At 56.0% G+C, this 17,109-nt stretch overlaps 2 protein-coding genes across 5 annotated transcripts in view; both read right to left on the bottom strand.

Moving 5' to 3' along the window:
• Positions 1-66: 66 nt before the first annotated feature.
• Positions 67-9,028, bottom strand: PTMA (prothymosin alpha). Of its 4 annotated transcripts, none has more exons than XM_059855595.1 (5): positions 8,871-9,028; positions 4,742-4,813; positions 3,970-4,066; positions 1,381-1,454; positions 67-935 (listed from the first exon to the last, which is right to left on the bottom strand). In XM_059855595.1, the coding sequence occupies exons 1-5, from the start codon at positions 8,913-8,915 to the stop codon at positions 888-890; spliced, it is 336 nt and encodes a 111-aa protein (XP_059711578.1). In that variant the 5' UTR covers positions 8,916-9,028; the 3' UTR covers positions 67-887. The 4 variants fall into 4 exon arrangements, with proteins under 4 accessions (XP_059711578.1, XP_059711580.1, XP_059711579.1 ...); XM_059855597.1 differs by having other exon boundaries at positions 3,976-4,066; XM_059855596.1 differs by having other exon boundaries at positions 3,970-4,063.
• Positions 9,029-16,152: 7,124 nt separating this feature from the next.
• LOC132331781 (uncharacterized) overlaps positions 16,153-17,109 on the bottom strand; it is a 37,817-nt gene continuing 36,860 nt past the window's right edge. The window contains exon 3 of the mRNA XM_059855593.1: positions 16,153-16,674. Within this exon, the coding sequence (XP_059711576.1) occupies positions 16,434-16,674 (241 nt within the window). The 3' untranslated portion in view covers positions 16,153-16,433. The remainder of the gene's footprint in view (positions 16,675-17,109) is intronic.

The raw sequence follows: 17,109 nt of genomic DNA, 5'->3' as shown, positions 1-17,109 counted from the left end.
GAAGAAAGAAATAAAAAACTAAAACAAATGAAAACTAAAACAAAAAGCAGCAGTTGGGAGGCAGCCTTGTTAGGACAACTCAGCAAAATAAAATTCCGGTTTATTGTTGGACAACATTGTTTCACACATACATCAAACAGGCCAAAAAAAAAAGAAAAAATAAAAATAAACAGCAACTTCATAGACAGAAAAAAAAAGAAAACCTTTTTATCTTTGGCCTTGCCACCTCATACAAACCACGATCTATGGTACAGCTAAAGTACATACACAAAAAAAGTTACTGGAATGCTCAGAATAAGATTGTAAATTTTTTTCTTTTTTTTGCATTTTTGTCTTTTTTAATTTTTTTTTTTTACAAGGTTTTGTTTTATTCTCCTTTGAGATAATGGTTTGGGCCTGGTCACACCACAAGTAAAGTCAGAGATAGGTAACAAGAGAGATATACACTTCAAAGCCCCCCTTTTGGTCAATCCGAGATCACTTAAAAATGGCGGACCTCCTAACAATATGTACAAAAATATAAAATGTAAATAAAAAATACAAACAAATTCTCCTTTAAAGTACTTTTAAGAAAGAAAGCAGGGCCTTGAAGTTTTGGTGCTTGGGGGGGAGAGGGCTTGTGGGGGAAGGGGGGATTTTCTCTCCCCGCTAACGGGCGAATCATTTTCCATGTTCGTTGAGTGGCAGCGCCGCGCCGGGGGGCGGGGACGGGGTTCACTCTACTTGGTGAGGATGACCACGGCGGAGGGGGGAGGAAGGGCTGTGTGAGGGAAAGGGGGCTGCAATGGGAGTCCCAAGGGGAGACCCAAGGGTGAAGAGGACGCGCTGGCCTTTTTTGTTGGTTTGTTTTCCTCCTTATTTAAAAAAAAAAAAAAAAAAATTGCTGCCTAGTCATCTTCATCGGTTTTCTGCTTCTTGGGATCGACGTCGTCATCCTAGGGGGAAAGCAAAGCTGTCAGGAGAGGGGATGGGGACTGGGGGCAGGCAAATCACACCAAGGCAGGGAATGAGGCAGGGGAGTTTAGGGTCCCTCTCCTGCCTCAGAGACAAGGTCTGAGCAGCACAGGTGTTTCCCTCCCTCAGGCAAAATCCTCTCTTCCCAGGGAGCCCCTGAGTGCCCCCACCCAGGCCTGCCATGAGCATTCCAGGTCTCCCCAACCCAGGGCCAGGGCTCGGCTGGGTGGGAGCAAACACCCCCCACTAACCAGGCCAGTGTATAAACAGAACTGGGCTGTGTCCCTGGAGAGAGATGGGGAGCACACAGGCGAAGCATTCCAGCCCCAGAGTTAAGCCCAGCCCCTCTAGCCCCACTGACACTCTCCCCCCTCCTAAGCCCTCTGGGGACATATATGGCTCTGAGGGGCTGCCTACTCTTCCCACCTCATCATCCTCAGCTGCCCGTTTGCCTGTGGCTCCCTCAGCTTCGTCGTCATCATCACCATCCTCTTCCTCACCTGCATGGAGTACAAAGGGAGGAAATGTGAGACCCTCTGGGAGAGTTCCAGTACCACAAACTTCCCCCTCTGGGTTTAATCCTGGCACACCCCCACACTGGGATGCCACGTTCCCATCTACCCAGGTGGCACAGACTCTGCTCAGGACACTGTAGCTTTCTGGGCATCTCCCAAATGACCTGACCCACCAAAGGGAAAATAAGGATTGGTAGCCTCGAGTTTGATTCACACTGCATTTGTAACACAGACAGTGAGATGGCAAAAACACCACCTACCACAAGTGCCAAAATCACGGTAAAAATGGGGGAAAAAAAACAGAGGAAAAAACTCTTTCTAGTGGCTGCTCTGCCTAACCACTCCAGATTACTTCTGCTTCCCTTCGCAGCTATTAGTCCATCTTTAATGAGTTAAGAGAGCCAGAACACATTAGTTCTGAGTCAGAACACTTTCTAATTATCAGAACAGCAAACAAATGCTTCCAACTTATCTTACAGCCAGCCAGGAGGATGAGCAGTGAGCTCTGGGCTTTGACCCACTTTGAGCTTAAATAGGCCAGTGGATCAGAACGACTGAGTCAATCACCTTTGGCCAGTTTTGGGGGCTCGGGGGCAAGCCCAGAGGCAGAACAGCTTCTCAGCTGCTGAGACAAGTCTCTTGTGTAACAGGAGACCCTACTATAACTTAGAGAGTTAAGGCCAGTAAGCTGGCTTTAAACCACTGCCATGAGCCACACGTATGGACAGCCTGGACAGCCGGGGGGATTAAGGTCAGCCCATCCTCCCTTCTCCTCTCCTCTCCTGACGTGTGCCCAGCTGCGGTGTGGCCCATGCAGCAGGAAGGGCCAAGATTAGCTCCCAGCAATGGATCAACACCCCAGCAGCCATCACATGCACTGGGCTGGCTGGCAGGTCAGGTGACAGTGCCAAGCTGATTGGGAGCATTTTTAGTTCTTTGAGCTGCTTTAAGCAAAGCAAATAATGAGATGGGATGGAGAGACGCGAGAGGAAAATATACCCTCAAGCTCTCCTCTGCTGTCAAACCCCGGGAGTTTGGCTGCAAGTCTTGGCTAAAAAAGCTGATGCAAGCTGGACTTGCTGCCTTTAAATCTCTCTCCTGCAGTGCTAAGGTGCAGCTCTCAGGCAGGGATCGCCCGAGGGCAGCAAGCATGGACAGAGCCCGTGCCAGCAGTCAGAGCCTGTGCTGGATCCCCGCAAGGCATCGGTGTCTCCAGGCACCACGTGCCAAATCGTGCCTGTGTTCGGTGAGCTGGGAAGAGCAGGGCTGGCACTGCGGGACCAAAGCAACCCGGGTTTGTCACAGCAGTATCCAAGCAACACTTCCACCCCACACATGCGCCTGCAGCACACGCATCCTCCTCCTTGCTCCTGCCCGAGAGGAGCAGGGAGAGCCAAGTATGCCCCATCTCATCCACCCTAAAGTAAGGCTGGGGGTAAATGGGCTCAGGACAGCACATAGTATTGCTGCATCTGTCCTCAGGGGTTAAAACCACAAGTTAAAGAGGATCACAATTCCCAGTTGTTCCTAGTGAACCAATTCCTACTGAAGGGCATAGCAGGCTGCTCAGAGAGTGCTACCCCAAAGCAGGCAGCTTTCCCAGTTCACACTTTCAGAATAAGCACTGGTTTAATGGTCATTAAATTTTCAGCCCTGTCCCTATCTCCCAAAACTAGCCAGCAGGTTAGTAGGTCAGCACGTAAACCAAAAATTCACAGGGGATTAACCTAGTAAGAGATAATCAGGGGCCCTGAGTTCATCTTAGCATAACAAGAAAGGTTTTCTCCCAGCCTTAACAAGCGATAAAAATAAACAATGTTATTCATCCAAGCAGATCTTGGGGAAAAAAATAATAGCAAGAGGGTGAGAAGTGATTCGGCAAGTCACTGCTGCCAAAACCCATTTCTAGGCTGGGTCAGGTCAGGAAGCAGCAGAGGGCAGGGAGACACAGGACACTGCAGCCATAGAAAGTTCAAAGCAAGCCTATCTACTCCAGCTGGAGGATCAAGTAAGAGCCACAGGCTCCTCTGCTTGTTTCCACACAGCATCCAGTCTGGGAAAGAAGGCTGCATGGGCCTCTCAGCACGCTGACACACCCTCTGTGCTTGGGCCAAGGCATGGCCACCCAGGGCTGTCCCTGTCCCAGTGGCCAGCGCTGGTGTCTGCAGCAGCAGCTGTGCTCACAGGAGTCAAGGGCAGATTTTACTACTCGCACGGAAGGGCTAATGCGCTTATTCAGCGCCGCGGTAAGGTGCCGTCTGGCCAGAGGGAGGGAGGAAGGAATCTGCCCTCAACCTGCTGGAAGGGATTCAAGGCTGACTTCACTCCCAGCAGCAGTGGCTCAGGCAAGCAAGGAAGGAGCAAGCCTGGCTGGCAGGAGCTCTCTGCCCACAGCCGCGAGGGGGAGATGCTGCTCTCTGCTTGCCTCCGCTTCCCGGGAGCCTGCTGTCCAGAGCAGGACACTGCCGTGGGACTGGGGTGGGGAAACAAACAAAGTTACCATCACCCTCTTCCTCCTCGTCCTCTTCTTCACCACCTTCCTCCTCCTCTTCGTCTACTTCGTTGTCAGCCTCCTGCTCTCCATTTTCCTCGTTCTCCTTGGCAAGACAAAACATCACTTAAAAAAAATGCACTGGGAAAGGGAGAAGGTGGAAGAGACATTCAGCACAAGTGCGTGTTCCCACCTTTCCTGCTGAAAGCAAAGCACCAGCCCACCGGAGCCCTGGGCGCACATCCTGCTTTCTGCCTGCCTCCACACAACCCAGACAGCCCAGGCACAAAGGATCAAGCCTACAGTAACTTGGGGCTGCAGCTTTGAGACAAATCCTGAAACAGCTCTCATGCAGCATTGAAATGTGGCACAGGGATTTTCCCCCAGTACCTCAAAAGAGGGAACCAACCAGTTTACTTGTACATGATGTATTTCTCAGCTGAACTGGTTGTAACATTGTAAATCCTAGGGGGTTTTAAATTTTTTTTCTGCTTTATCCTTTCCTAGGGAAGGGTTGGTACTGGACAGCTTCACACAGCTGTCAGGGAGGGAATCCAAGCCCAGCCCTTCTCTTCTGCACACACATGAACAGCCCACAGGCTGGGAGTGTCTGCCTAACATGAAGCACCAAAGGCTGAAGGGCTTTGCAGGGCTCAGGACTGCCATTTACAGGGATCCCCTCTCAACAGCGCTAGGGATAAACTTGCAGCAAAAGCAAGAAGAGAAGAAAAAGGCATTGATGTACAGACTGCCTCTCCCAGCAGACTGCAGCCATACTCACAGCATTGCCGTTGGCTGGTGCATCTCTGCCATTTTCTGTTTCTTCAACAACTTCCTTCTTCTCTTTTAGATCCTGGAAGGAGCAGAAAAGCAGAGAAGTCACCCCGATTCCAGGTGTCTGGGTCAGAGAAGCTGCAGATCAGGTGTGAAAAACACAGTCTGAGAGCGAGAGCAGGCGCTGGTTTCTCTTCATACAGATTTGTTCTGTGATTTGGTCGCCACGTTCTGGCTCCTCCTTGGGAACGGGAAAACATGGGGGCGAATCTCAATCCGAGTCAGCCTTGCCAGAGCAGCCCTCTAAAAAAGAGACTGCTCTGTTTCACCTCTGAGCTCCCAAACAGACAGAGCTGGCCGCCTGCATATATGCTCAACAGCAGCAGAGCTGGCTGATTGCCCATCTTAGCACAGTCCACGCAAGCTCCTGCAATGCCATGGAGAGCCGGCAGCCCTGTCCAAAGGATGGGCTCTGCCGTCCTGGGGCTGCGGGCATCCACGGCTGCTCAAATCCCAGGGACTCATTAGCAGAGGCTGTGGTCTCTGCCCTGCCTAGCGAAAATCATACAGCAAATATTACATGCCTGGTCTTTCTCACAGCAGCAGAGAGGAGGCTCCAGCATCTAGCTCACAGCCTAAAGTGTAACAGGATGGGGTGGGGGAAGAAGTCTATTTTTACACTGCTCCAAGAGCTGTGCCTGGCTAGTTCGGTTCAAGCCTCCACTGCAAGCAGAGCTGGAGCTTGTGTGTTTTTGCTATTGATCACTGTCAAAATGTCATGCCAAGTTGCTCAGCAAACAGGCTGAAAGGATCCAACTTTATGTTCCCGCATTAAGAACACTTGGATTTAACACTGGCATCTCTGCTTGCATCCTCCTCCCCTTCTGTTCCTCCATCAACTGGAGTGAGATCCTTCAGCACAGTAAGCGCTACCCCAGCCAAGGAAAGCAGGGAGGCCCTTCCCCAGGGCCAGCAGCACAGCCACAGCCGGCTTCAGCAGCGACCATGAGGTGTATAAAAGTTGCTGGAAGCTCCTGCTCCACTGCGGTGGCTTCTCCCCCTCCTGCCGGCCCTTTGCAGCTGCCGGTGCCGCCCACAGACAGCAGGCACTTTCACTCCCAGGAGCCACTGCCTTGTGGGAACACAGCAGGGAAGAGCATGGCCCTGCTAGTGTGATCACTGCTCCCTTTCTGGGAGGGTTTCTACCGCCCTGCAGACTGCACAGGGGAGGCAGCACAGGCGTTTTAGACCACCAGGTTACTTAAATAGATGCCATTTCCAGAGGCACGCACAGACTGCCAGTGCACTGAGGAAGCTGAGGACTTTTCCTGGAAGAAAGCTTTGAGGGGGAACAACACCTGTTGATCGAACCTCACCTAAGCAAACCAACCCAGGAGTCTGGAGTAAAGCAAACACACAAGCTCCCTCCTCCTTTCACTGCTCACACACAAATCCCAGGCCGCCTCCTCCACACTGCCCAGTTCCACCACAGTTTTACACTGTCAGTGGCTTCCACTGCCCTCTTCCCTAGAGACTGATGACAACCATTTGGCCTCTTATGCATCACTGGGCTACAGCTGCTGCATCACACCAGACACACAGGCACGAGGGGAACAAAGCAGTTCCCAAGTCAAACACAGAGCAAGTCAAGCAGTCAGAATTTCCACCTCTCAATGTGCCCAACAGTTCTTTTTAAAACTAGTTGTTCACAAAATGCAAGCAATTCTCTTAGTGAAGGAACAACTCATTCTTGGGCATTTCAGCTGAACCGATCTACAGACCTGACATTTCCTGCATCAGTGAAAATGCTCTCAGTTTAACCACCATCTCAATGCCAGGTCATGAAGTTTGTGGTAGCAACAGGGTTGCAGAGAGCATCAGATTCCCCCTTTTCCTTTCCCAGTCCAACAAAAACAGATATGCCCAGGAGCGTCCAGACCAAAGGCTGGTGCAGGCAGCAGGGCTGCTCCGGCGCCAAGACCGAGACAGAGCCTCTAATTATAGGTGTGTCAGGGCTGCTTGTCTATGGAATGAATACCACCGGCCCGGAAAGCTCTACCTTCTTCCCGGCCCTGCCCTCGGCAGGATCCCTGTGGGAAGCGGGGGAAATCAAGACCCAGGGACGACAGAGGCACCGCCGCAGCCCGCGCCTCCCGCCGGCAGGGGGCTCACCCGCGCCGCCACGCGCGCGGCCGCCATTCAAACCGCGCGCCACTCTCCACGTCCCGCTGATTGGCCGGCGGCCAGCGCGGCGCCCCGCGGGCTGCCGGGAGCTGTAGTCCCGGCGGGGGCGGCGCGGCGGACTCCGGCTCCCAGGCCCGCACGTGGTGGGCGCCCCGCGGCACCGGCCGGGGGCGGCGCCCGGGCGGGGCGGGAGCCCCCTCCCCCCTCATCCCCGCCTCCCGAGAGCGTTCCGGACGGCGAGGCGGGACGAGAGCGAGCGGCCCTGGTGCCTCCGCGCTTCTCTGAGGTGTGGGGGGGTCACCTTGCCGCCGTGCGCGCCTCCGCCCGCCCTGCAGCGCGGACCCTTGTCCGCTCTCAGGAGGGTGAGCCAGATACGAGGCCCCTTCCCGCACGCGGTAAAAAGGGCAGGGGAAGGTTAACAGCAAACTTGGCCCTGTTCCCTCGGGGAAAGATGGGGATCGACCCGCCTCGCCGCTTCCCGGCAGCGGGAGAGCCGGAGGCGGCGGGGACCAAGCCGCGGCCCCGGAACGGAGCCTGAGCAGGCGGGATGGGGGCATGGCTACGGGAGCGGGAAACAGAAGTGAAATCGAAATCTGCCAGAAACGGCGTTTTGTTGGTTGTTTTTCATAAACCCTCCTCCCGATCGGATTTTTTTTTCTCCCTCCAGCCGCGCTTCCCCCGGGAGCGGCGCGACCCGGGGCCAGCCCCGGGGCGCAGGATGAGGAGGCCGCCGGGCACGTCCCCCACCGCCTTCCCACGCACTGGCCCGGGTCGGGTCCCCTCGCAACTTTTCCGGCAGTGGCCCCGGGCTCAACGGGGCGCACCGCGGCCGCTCGGGGAGCGCAGTCCCCCCGGGGGACGCTCCGCCACGGCTAGCAGACAAAGGCGTGCGCCAGGAGCCGCAGCGGGGACTCCCGGGAGAGCTTCTCCCGGCTGGTACCGGCGCTCCCCAGCCGCTTCCCATCACCTCCAGCAGCGACTCGCAAAGTTATCCTGGTTGCGAGGAGCTCAGGTCAGGGCCGGCGCCCTCAGCCCCGCCATCCCAGCGCACTGGGGCATCTCCTAATGTGGGGGTGCCCCCATCGGGGTAACTCCAAAAATAACAAAAGTCCCCCCATGACAGCTCCGGATCACGTCCTACTCCCCATCACCTCCGAAATAGTAACTCCCAATACGGGGCAGTACCTAAACCGCAAATGCCCCCCCCGCCAGGTCCTTCCGGGGGTAACACCGAAAAAACAACTGTATCCCCCCCCACACACACTCTCTCAGGGGTAACACCGCCACAACAGACGCCCCTCCCGCATCAACCGGGCGCAACTCCGAAATAGCAACCACCCGCCCACCCCGCTTTTCGGCACCAACTCCACAACAGACACTGTCCCCCCCCCCCCCCCCCACCCGTGCGTGTTCCGGAGCGCTTCCCCCCACATCCCCCCGCAGGGACGGGGCCGAGCGGAACACAAGTTTGACGGGGCTGTCAAGCTCCCGCACCGCGGATTGAATGAGCGAGCGCTGCCGGGCGCCGAGGCACCGCCATGCGTGTGCCCCCCCGGCTCCCCGAGCCCCTCTGCAGCGGGATGACCAGCTACTGTCCCAAGGAAAGGCGGGAGGGAGCGGGACGTGAAGCGGCGGGGCTCGGCAGCACCAGCAAAGGCGGCGAGCACGTTTCCCGCACACTGTAGACAAAGGAACGACGCTGGCAGCCCCGCACAGCGAGCGCGGCGGCACCGGCTCCGCACGGCACCGCGCCACCAACTTCCAACGCAAAGGACGGAGGGGGAAGGGGGAGAAACGAGGGGGGCGGGACGGGCAAGGGGGGGAGGTAAAAAAAAATTCCGATGAAAAAAACACAAAAGGGAAAAAAAAAGCCAGAAATCGCACGGAAAAATAATTTAAAAGAGGAGGAGAAAAAAGCCGCGGAGCAGGGCGCAAGGCGGCAGGTCGCTCACCTTGGCGGAGATTTCAGCGCTGGTGTCCACGGCCGCGTCGGACATGGCGGGGGCGTGCGGGGCTGTGTCGCGCGGGGCTGCGGCGGCGCGGGCGGGCGGGCAGAACAATGCCAAGATGGCTTTGAGCGAGCCAGTGGGAACTCACGCGGCGCCGCCGGCCCTCTTATAGAGCCGGGGGGCGGCGCGCGCGCTGCCCCGCGCCGCGCCCCATTGGCCGCGCGCGCCGCGGCCGCCGGGCGCCCATTGGCCGCGGTGCAAACAATGGGGCACGGCCGCTTAAAGGAGCCGGCGAGCGCCACCACTGCGGCGATGAGTTGGGCCCGGTCTCAGCGCGGCGGGCGCAGGGGGGAGCAGAGCCACGCCTCCCCGCACTACCTCCGCCCCCGCCACCTCCGCCCCGCCTCTCCCGCCGTGTGAGGCGGCGGGCAGGAGTTGGGGGGACGGGGGTGGGGGAGCTCCCGTCGCGCCTGCGGAGGGGAAATAAGAAGAGTTAAAAATAAGAATAATAACAGTAATGCGGGACAACCGGCGCTGCCCTCCCCCAGCCGCGTTCCCACGGGGCTGCCGGTGGTCCCGGGGCGGCCCTGTCCCTTCGGTACCCCGCTAGCCCTCCTCGTTCCCTGTGTTTTCGGCGCCCCGCGGAAACTTTGGCCACAACAACCGTGGCCGCCCCTGGGGGGAGTGGGGAGGGGCGGCCCGCCCAGCCTGCCTCACAGAAATGCGGGATTCCCACCCGTTTGCTTATTTTACAGTAAAAAAACGTACCGAAGCTGCTTCTACTTCCCCCCCCCCCGCCACCTTCTGTGACTTCAGGGTTTGAAGCGCACCAGGAGCTTCCCTATGCTGCCCATCCGCAGTTGCCCATTATATACGGCCGTGCCTCTCGTGCCGCACCCGCGGGCACCACGACCGCATCTGTTCCCCCTCACACCGCGGGGTAACAGGGCACCGACGCAGCGAGTGAGGGGGCTCAGCCACACTCAAGATGGCGCCGAGAGCCCTTCGTGGGGCAACCACACGGTGTTACCATCCCCTGGGAGCCGCTCTGCCGCCCACAACGGCCCCGAGAGTGAGACAGAGACTCGCGTGAATGGTCCCTCGTGCGGAAAGCGGGAATCAAGGGGTGAAGGGGTTGGAAAAACGCCCCTCCAGGCAGAGCATAGAGGGGCTGCCACACTCAACATGGCCGCCGGACCGAGGCAGAACTTGTCCTCGGAGGGCGGGATATAGGCATTGAACGATGTGCATTGGTCAGCAGCGCCAGGCGAACGCTGTACTGACGCTTTGCGGCTTTTTATTGGCTGAGCCGCCTGTCTGTCTACGGCGAAGTGGTTTTGAAAACCCGGAGGCGGCTCGGGGCGGAGCTATGGAGCGGAGTTGACGCTGGTCGGCTGGGGGCCCGGAGTGGGGGCTGCTGAGGGCGGTGGCCGCTGATCCCGGCTACTAGGAGCCGCGCTAACCCGGGTTTCTTCCCTCTACGCATTCAGGAGAGCTGTGGAGAAACATGGTAGTCCCCACACCCCAGTCACCAGGCGTCGCGGCACGAGGCGTCATGGCGCCGGCGTCCGTTGCCCCATCCCCACACGCGCCCGGCGGCTGGACACAGAGACGGGGCCCCATTTGCAGGACAAAATGTCCCTCCCACTCAGTGCAGTAGCACAGCAAACAGACTGATCTGTACCTTGGCGCACCATGCAGCGCTTTTCTCCTCAGCCTCTGCGTCCTGCCCCTCGTGGGAGCAGCACTGGGGAGATAGTGGCGTGGGAACGGGGATCAGGGCCGCAGGGCTGTGGCGGGAGCGGGAATCACCGGCACGGCCCAGACCTCACGGCGGCCGCTAACCCTTGGAGTGACCTCGTAGCAGGGCCAGCTACCCCCTGCCCTGGCCGTCCCTTGGCCCCAGGGGCTGCGACCCCACCGGCAACTCTCACAGGCGCTGTCGACACAGCAGTGCCCCGAAGGCTCACGAAGGCCGGGCACTGCTGGCGTTTTGTCAGGAGGGACATTTTGGGACCATGGATTTCTCGCGTTGGAACCTTTTGGGGATGATGGATTTCTCACGTCGGATGTCCCGTTCTGACCTGGTGGCGGGACTGGGCGGGAGCAGGGCGAGAGCTTCTCCATGCACGCAGGGGAAGGAGAGGGCTGTGGAAACCGGGATTTCTGGTTGCTTCTGGCTACGCCTCTCGCTTGGAGTGTTCGAGACAAGGGCAGTTGCTATTCCCGGAAACAGGACTCAGTGGGTTTGGGGCAGGTTGCTCGCAGTACTGGAGGCAGGAGCGCCCTCTGCCACAGCCCAGCCGAGAGCTGGCGGCCGGCGTGTCTCGAAATGTGTCCGAAAGAGGAAAGAAAAAAACACCCAAGCCCAGACCCCTCAAAAAATCACTTCTGCTATAACTTGTCTTTCATGCATGCCTTCTGCTCAAGCTAGGGATGTTCCTTCGGGCTTGGGGTTCCCACGTTTCAGGAAGAGTTAAAAAAAGAAAATGAGATGTGGGATATTTCAGGAAGAAAATTCGGAATTTAGGAATCCTCAAGGGACGGTCACACCAGGATCTCAGAGAGGACAGGGGCGGAGGGTGGTGGTGGGAGGGCTGGAGATGAGATTAAAAAAAACCACCCAAGCCTGCAGTGGAAGCAAAACTGCCTTAAACCACTCCGCGTCGGAAATCCATGTATAGCCCTTGGTGCCGTCCCTCTGTGCAGCGGGATAACCGGCTGGCGAGTGCCTGTGAGCGTAAGGCAGGGAGAAGCAGGCTCAGCTCGGCGCTCTATGCCTCAGCAGTCCAAAAAGAAAGAACAGGAACTGTTGCCTGTAAAAGGCAGCTGCTTCTTTACCTCTTCTCCACCCCTCCGGACTGCCGGAGGAGCGGCTCCTCAGGGAGCACAGAGAGAAGAAGGAGGGTGGAAGGGGACTTTGCAAAAGCGCCCGACCATCGGGGACAGAAGTTTCCAGGGCTGAGCTCTCTGCCTGGGACCTTGCTCCGTCTGCGGCAGGCGATTGCTTTGGCAAAGGAGCCGAGGTGCCGGAGGAGGAGGTAGGACTTTTCCCTCCTCACCGGCCGTTTCCCTAGCTCAGCAAGTAGCAGCCTCTCTAATCCCCGGCGAAGATCATGCTGCTCGGGCGATTATTTCATCGCGGCAAGCTGCTCCTCGGAGGAAATTCTCATTACGCTCTTCGGAGAGGCAAGGGAGGGGCGACTGTCACTCAGCTGCTCTGGAAAAAACAGAGGGATGAGCCTGCAGCATCCCCGGGCTCCGGCGCACGAGACGTGGTAGTGTTTCTAGGTCAGGCTGATGATGCGGGACGTGAAGCCGGCAGAGATGACATCCTGGCTCTGTCACCTTCTGTTCCTCGATGGGCAGGGGTTGCACACGGGGGCCAGGTTTTCTCTGGAGCAGCAGTGCTGGGGGGGTGGGGGGGGAGTGGGGGTGTGAAGGGCGATGGGGAGGTGGGAAGGAGCTTCTTGTGCACTCACAGGAGGGAGGGGAGGTGTGTAGAGAACTGGAATCAGCTCATGGTTCCAAAAAGTGACTGAGAGACTGTGGGGTCAAGGCTGAGACCTGGCTGCTGGAGCCAGAGACTGTTCGAGAGCACCGGCTGCCCCAGCCCAGGGAAGGGCTGATGAGGCCACCCTCCTCCCCATGTCCCGGGCTGCTGCTCCTCTGTCCATCCCCACGAACCACGTAAACAGGCAGGAGCGGGGCCCTGTGGCACACTTTAATTAAGGGATGGAGACACTGACTTCGCCTTTCCCCAGAGGATTGCAAAAGGCCCAGGCGGGCCCCGCACTGCAGCTCACTGCCATCCCTGCTCCAACACGCGCTCTGCCCCCCACGTTACAACACAGGGCTCTGACTCACCAGTTGTTCCAATCCTGCTGCTTCCAAGCCTGTAGACATCACAGGGATCCCTCAGATGGATGTAGGGAGTCTGTCTCCTCTGCACTCCACTGGATGGAGCTGGATCTGGTAGGCAGGACATGGCACAGTCCTTGGACCTCTGCATAGAGCCCCAGAGTGAGGACAGTGTTCTGGAGGAGTCATCCCCTGTTACTGGAGGGTGTGGGAAAGGGAGTGTGACCTTTCCAGATCCACTGACCCCAGCAGGCAATGACACCATGGTCCCTTGATGCTCACTGGCTTCTTTGTGGCTGTGGGAAGCCACTGCCCTATCTGGCTGAGATGTGGGGCCAAGGCAGTCCTTTTTCTGCTACACGTGGGTGCTATCAGGAGACAGGGCCAGGTGGAGTGGGGCAATACACCTCAGCACTGCTGCTAATCCTGCACCTGGCTACAGGCAGAGTGGAGACATGATGGAGGGACCAGGAAAGCCTCCAGTTTGGGGTGCTGGCTGTTCAGGGAGCCCACAACATCAGGAATGAATCCAGCATCTCTTGGCTGCCAAGGGCCAGCACTGCTGATGTCATTACCCAGGCACCAGTACTCTCATCCCCATCTTTCCTTGCCTGTGTGTTGGAACTACCTCAGCTCATTCCTGAAAGACGGCCAGAGCCTCATGGCAAGGTTTAAAGGCAGGAGAGCTAATTATTGCCTTTCTCTCAAGGGAAGGGTGAGCAGGCCATTGGGGCAACCTGCTCCTGGGGCCAGGGGAAGAGACCTATGTTCTAGGGTGTGGGCTCTGTGAAGCTGGAAAACAGTTGTTTCTCTCTCATTAATGTTTACTGGTTTTCCCCTGGTTTGAAGGCTGGCTGTGACTATGAGCTGTGGATCAGACCCAGAGGAAGGGCCTATGGCATGGGGTTTACACACCCACATCCTGCCCCAGGCCTGGGCCCTTGGCCAGAGACAAGGTTTCACTCCTCAGGATTCCCGTCCCACTGCTCAAATAATGCATGGAAGAGATTTAAAAGGAGAGAGGAAGGTGGGAGGGAGGAGGCGAGTCAAGACTCTCTTCCCTCCCTCCCTCTTCTCAGCACTTTGAAAACACGGTATCTTTGCAATGTCTGCTGGAGGAGGGAAAACACCTCCTGCACGTGCCCAAGGCTGGGTATGTGTTTGGGCAGGGATTGCCCCATGGTGTAGCCAACCCCAGGCAGATGACTCTGACTGTGCCCTACTCTCTGTCCCCCTTCCTCATGTTGTCCCCAGCAGGACACCAACCAGAGTCACCTCACACAAGTCCCCACCCAGCCAGGGCCACCTGTCTGCCCCAAGCTGGTCCTGAAGTGTCAATGGCTACCATCCTGCAAGGACAGCTGTGGAGAGGCAGCACTCCTTCGTCTCATCCCTCCTTGGTGCGTTAGCACACCTGGGAGAAGACGGACACCAAACGCGCACGCACACACTCACAAAACCAACCCCAAATCTGGATCAGTATCAGAGAGAATTAATTACTGGCTCATGCATATTCAGATTAGAAACTCAGCTGAACCTGGCGGCGCCTTGGGCGGCCCTGTAAAGGAGAATTCCTCTGGAGAGATATAAATCACCGCTCCCTTCTATTGCTTTCCCCATGGAGCGCTACCTCCTGGGGAAGAACTGAACCTTGATTTCCTTTTTTCCCCTCCTTCTTCTTCGTTTTCAATCTGCGCGGGGCCCCTGTAATTACAATGGGCTGCTTTAGGGCTTGAGTTATTTATTGGGTAACAGGGACACACCTACCCAGCTCCAGCCGCCAGCCTGCCCGCGTGTCGCAGCTTGTCCTGCCTACCCAGCTGCGCCTGCTGTGCCGTGCTGTGCCGTGCTGCTTTGAGACAGCACAGGCAGCAGCAGCAAACGGGGACCACCAGCCTTACGTGATCCACTAAAGGCACATTGGAGGTGTAGCTCCTGTGAGCAGGGGTGAGAGTGACACTCTTGCTTATTGCAAAACACTGCCTTGCACGCACGTTTTGGATGCCACTGGAGCTCACACCACTTGTGAAATCCTTGGCCTTATTTTATAGGTGGGTAAAGTGAGGCATGGAGCAGGGAGGTGCTTTCCTCAGGGTCATCCCCAGGGATCAGAAGAAGAACCCATCCCTCCAACCAATGGGTGGCTGGGAAAGAAGGTGCTGGCCCAGGTGCTTTGCTCAAGACTTCGGCTGGAAGGACCTGTCTCCAGTGCCTCTGCTTTGCTTCCCAGTGGGAATCCTCTGCCCAGCCCCTGCTCTGCATCCCCCTGCCCCACCCCTTTCCCCCCATAGGCAGGCCTGTGCACTCAGAGGAGACGAGCACTCGGGGCTGGAGACCACATGGCTGGAGGGAATTAAATAATTGATGGACCAGAAGTCTCAAGCAGATACCAAATCTCCAGGGGCAGCATTCGAGAGGCAAAGCAGAGCCCCGGACAAGACCCTTCTCTCTGATATCATGCCAACATATCTCATTCCTGCCTGGGGCTCCTGGTGGGCTGAAGATGTGGGGTGCTGGGGATAGGAGTGATCCTCCACTCATCTCCCAGCTTGCCCCTCGTGCTGCTGGAGCTCTGGAGGGACTGGCCACCTTCCAGCCCAGCAGGGAGGAGCCTGGGGAAGGAGGCTGCTGCTTCCAGGCTGTAACCCTCCTTCTTGGGGAGGTTCCCATTGAACGACATCTTTGGAAGGAGTGGGCTGAGCAGGGAAGAGGAAAGAATTCTGCCAAATCAAGGTGGATGCTTGGCTCTTCCCTGTACAAGAACATGGGGCCAACAGATAGCAGCAAGCTCCACTCCAGTGAAAGGGAGACCTCTCCTGCCACAGTTGAGCTGTGGCCTCCTTGCTGTGGGAGCACAGAAAAAAAATTACAGGCAAAAATCAACTGGATAAGTTCAGCAGAGAAACTGGAAGAAGTTAAATCCAGGGAATGGTCCCACTCCCTTTTCTGAAGGTCCCTCAGTGGCAAAGCCTCAGTGTCTGGGAGAGGGTCACTGCCTAAAAGTCCCTCTCCTGCTTCCTGCCCTGAGCATCATGACAGAGGTGCTGGTCACCTACTGCTGGCCCAGCCATGATGGACATCAGTGGGTCACAAGGTGAAAGGACTCCCCATGCAATAGCCATGCATCCCAGGCATCAGCCTTGCAGGGTTGCAGTGGCAAGAGGAACAGGTTTTCCCACCCAAAGCACTGCTTAAGAGCTGCAATGGGATTTGCCAGGCTGCAGCATGAAACATCTCTCTGCATTAGACATATTTGTTGATATTTTATCCACCAATAAAAGCAGTGCATGACCAAATTGAATATTTAATTTAATATACGCTAACCAGGAACCAGTTGGCATTGCACCCAATGGAAAATATTTGCTGCCCTCTCTCTGATTTTTTAGCAGATTTTTCATGAAAAGTTGTTGATGTTTTTTTTGCTTGTAATTTATTCTCTTTTTTCCCTTTAGGTAATAACAATATGATCTGAAAATAACAATTTTCATTTACCAACTCAGGATTTTCATGAACAAGCTGTTTCAATAACCATTTGGACAACTATTGGGAAAAAAAAAGGGAGAGAAGAATGCATTTGAAATCCTCAAAATAGCTCCCCCCTCCACCAACTTCAGTAATTTGCAGAAGAGCAGTTCCTTAAATTTTTTCCCCCAGCATACTAGATGAAACATTTGAGAGTGTTTGAAGCTGGCAAGAACTGCATTTCTAGCTCCTGATGTCATGAAAATATAAATTGGCAGATTTTTCACGCTGGGTCAACGTGTAGCGATAAGCGCAATGCCATACCTTTAGGAGCAGTATTTGTTGGTAAACAGATGGGGAGCAGCCCATAATGTCCATAGTCAATAACACACAGCCAACGTGCAGTGCCGGGGTGGCTGTCGGAGCAATAAATTGATGATCTTCCTGGCAGAGCCTGGGCCATCCTGGGCTGTCACTGTTGAGCCTGTTGTGGGGAAAATACACAGTGTGGAGAATCACAATGAATAATTTAAGAGAACGTCCTTGTTCAACGTTCTTCAACTGCCCATTGACTCATTTCTGCTGCTCCTGTTTCAAGAAACTGGAGGAATCCTTCCTATTTTCCATGCCAAATATAGCAGTTTTTCCAGAAATGCTCAAACACACAAGCCAGGAAGTTTTCCTTCTCTGGGTGAGTCACTGGAAGTTCAGGCTGCATTTTCATGATTGCTTCAAGCCGATCGAAATCTGTGCTGCTGCCAAAGGAGCCGTCCAGCTCTGCCGGTGTGCGGCCTCCCTCACTGCTTGTGCAACAAAAGGAAACTAGGGAATGGACTCTGCCTTTTCTCCTTTTTTTTTAAATTTTATTTTCAACCAGTTTATTTGGCCAACTTGTCTCATGGCGTTGCAGGCTTTAGGG

The sequence above is a fragment of the Haemorhous mexicanus genome, chromosome 10 (genome assembly GCF_027477595.1).
Source record: "Haemorhous mexicanus isolate bHaeMex1 chromosome 10, bHaeMex1.pri, whole genome shotgun sequence".
In the NCBI taxonomy this organism is placed as follows: Eukaryota; Metazoa; Chordata; class Aves; order Passeriformes; family Fringillidae; genus Haemorhous; species Haemorhous mexicanus.
This window is presented reverse-complemented; position numbering and strand designations above follow the sequence as displayed.

What these genes read in the sequence shown, in the direction of transcription:
- PTMA (XM_059855595.1), bottom strand. Translation starts at nt 8,915, where the DNA reads ATGTCCGACGCGGCCGTGGACACCAGCGCTGAAATCTCCGCCAAG. An exon ending in CACCAGCCAACGGCAATGCT is followed by an intron (nt 4,067 to 4,741) that starts GTGAGTATGGCT and finishes TGTCTTGCCAAG; the next exon opens with GAGAACGAGGAAAATGGAGA. An exon ending in CGAGGAGGAAGAGGGTGATG is followed by an intron (nt 1,455 to 3,969) that starts GTAACTTTGTTT and finishes TACTCCATGCAG; the next exon opens with GTGAGGAAGAGGATGGTGAT.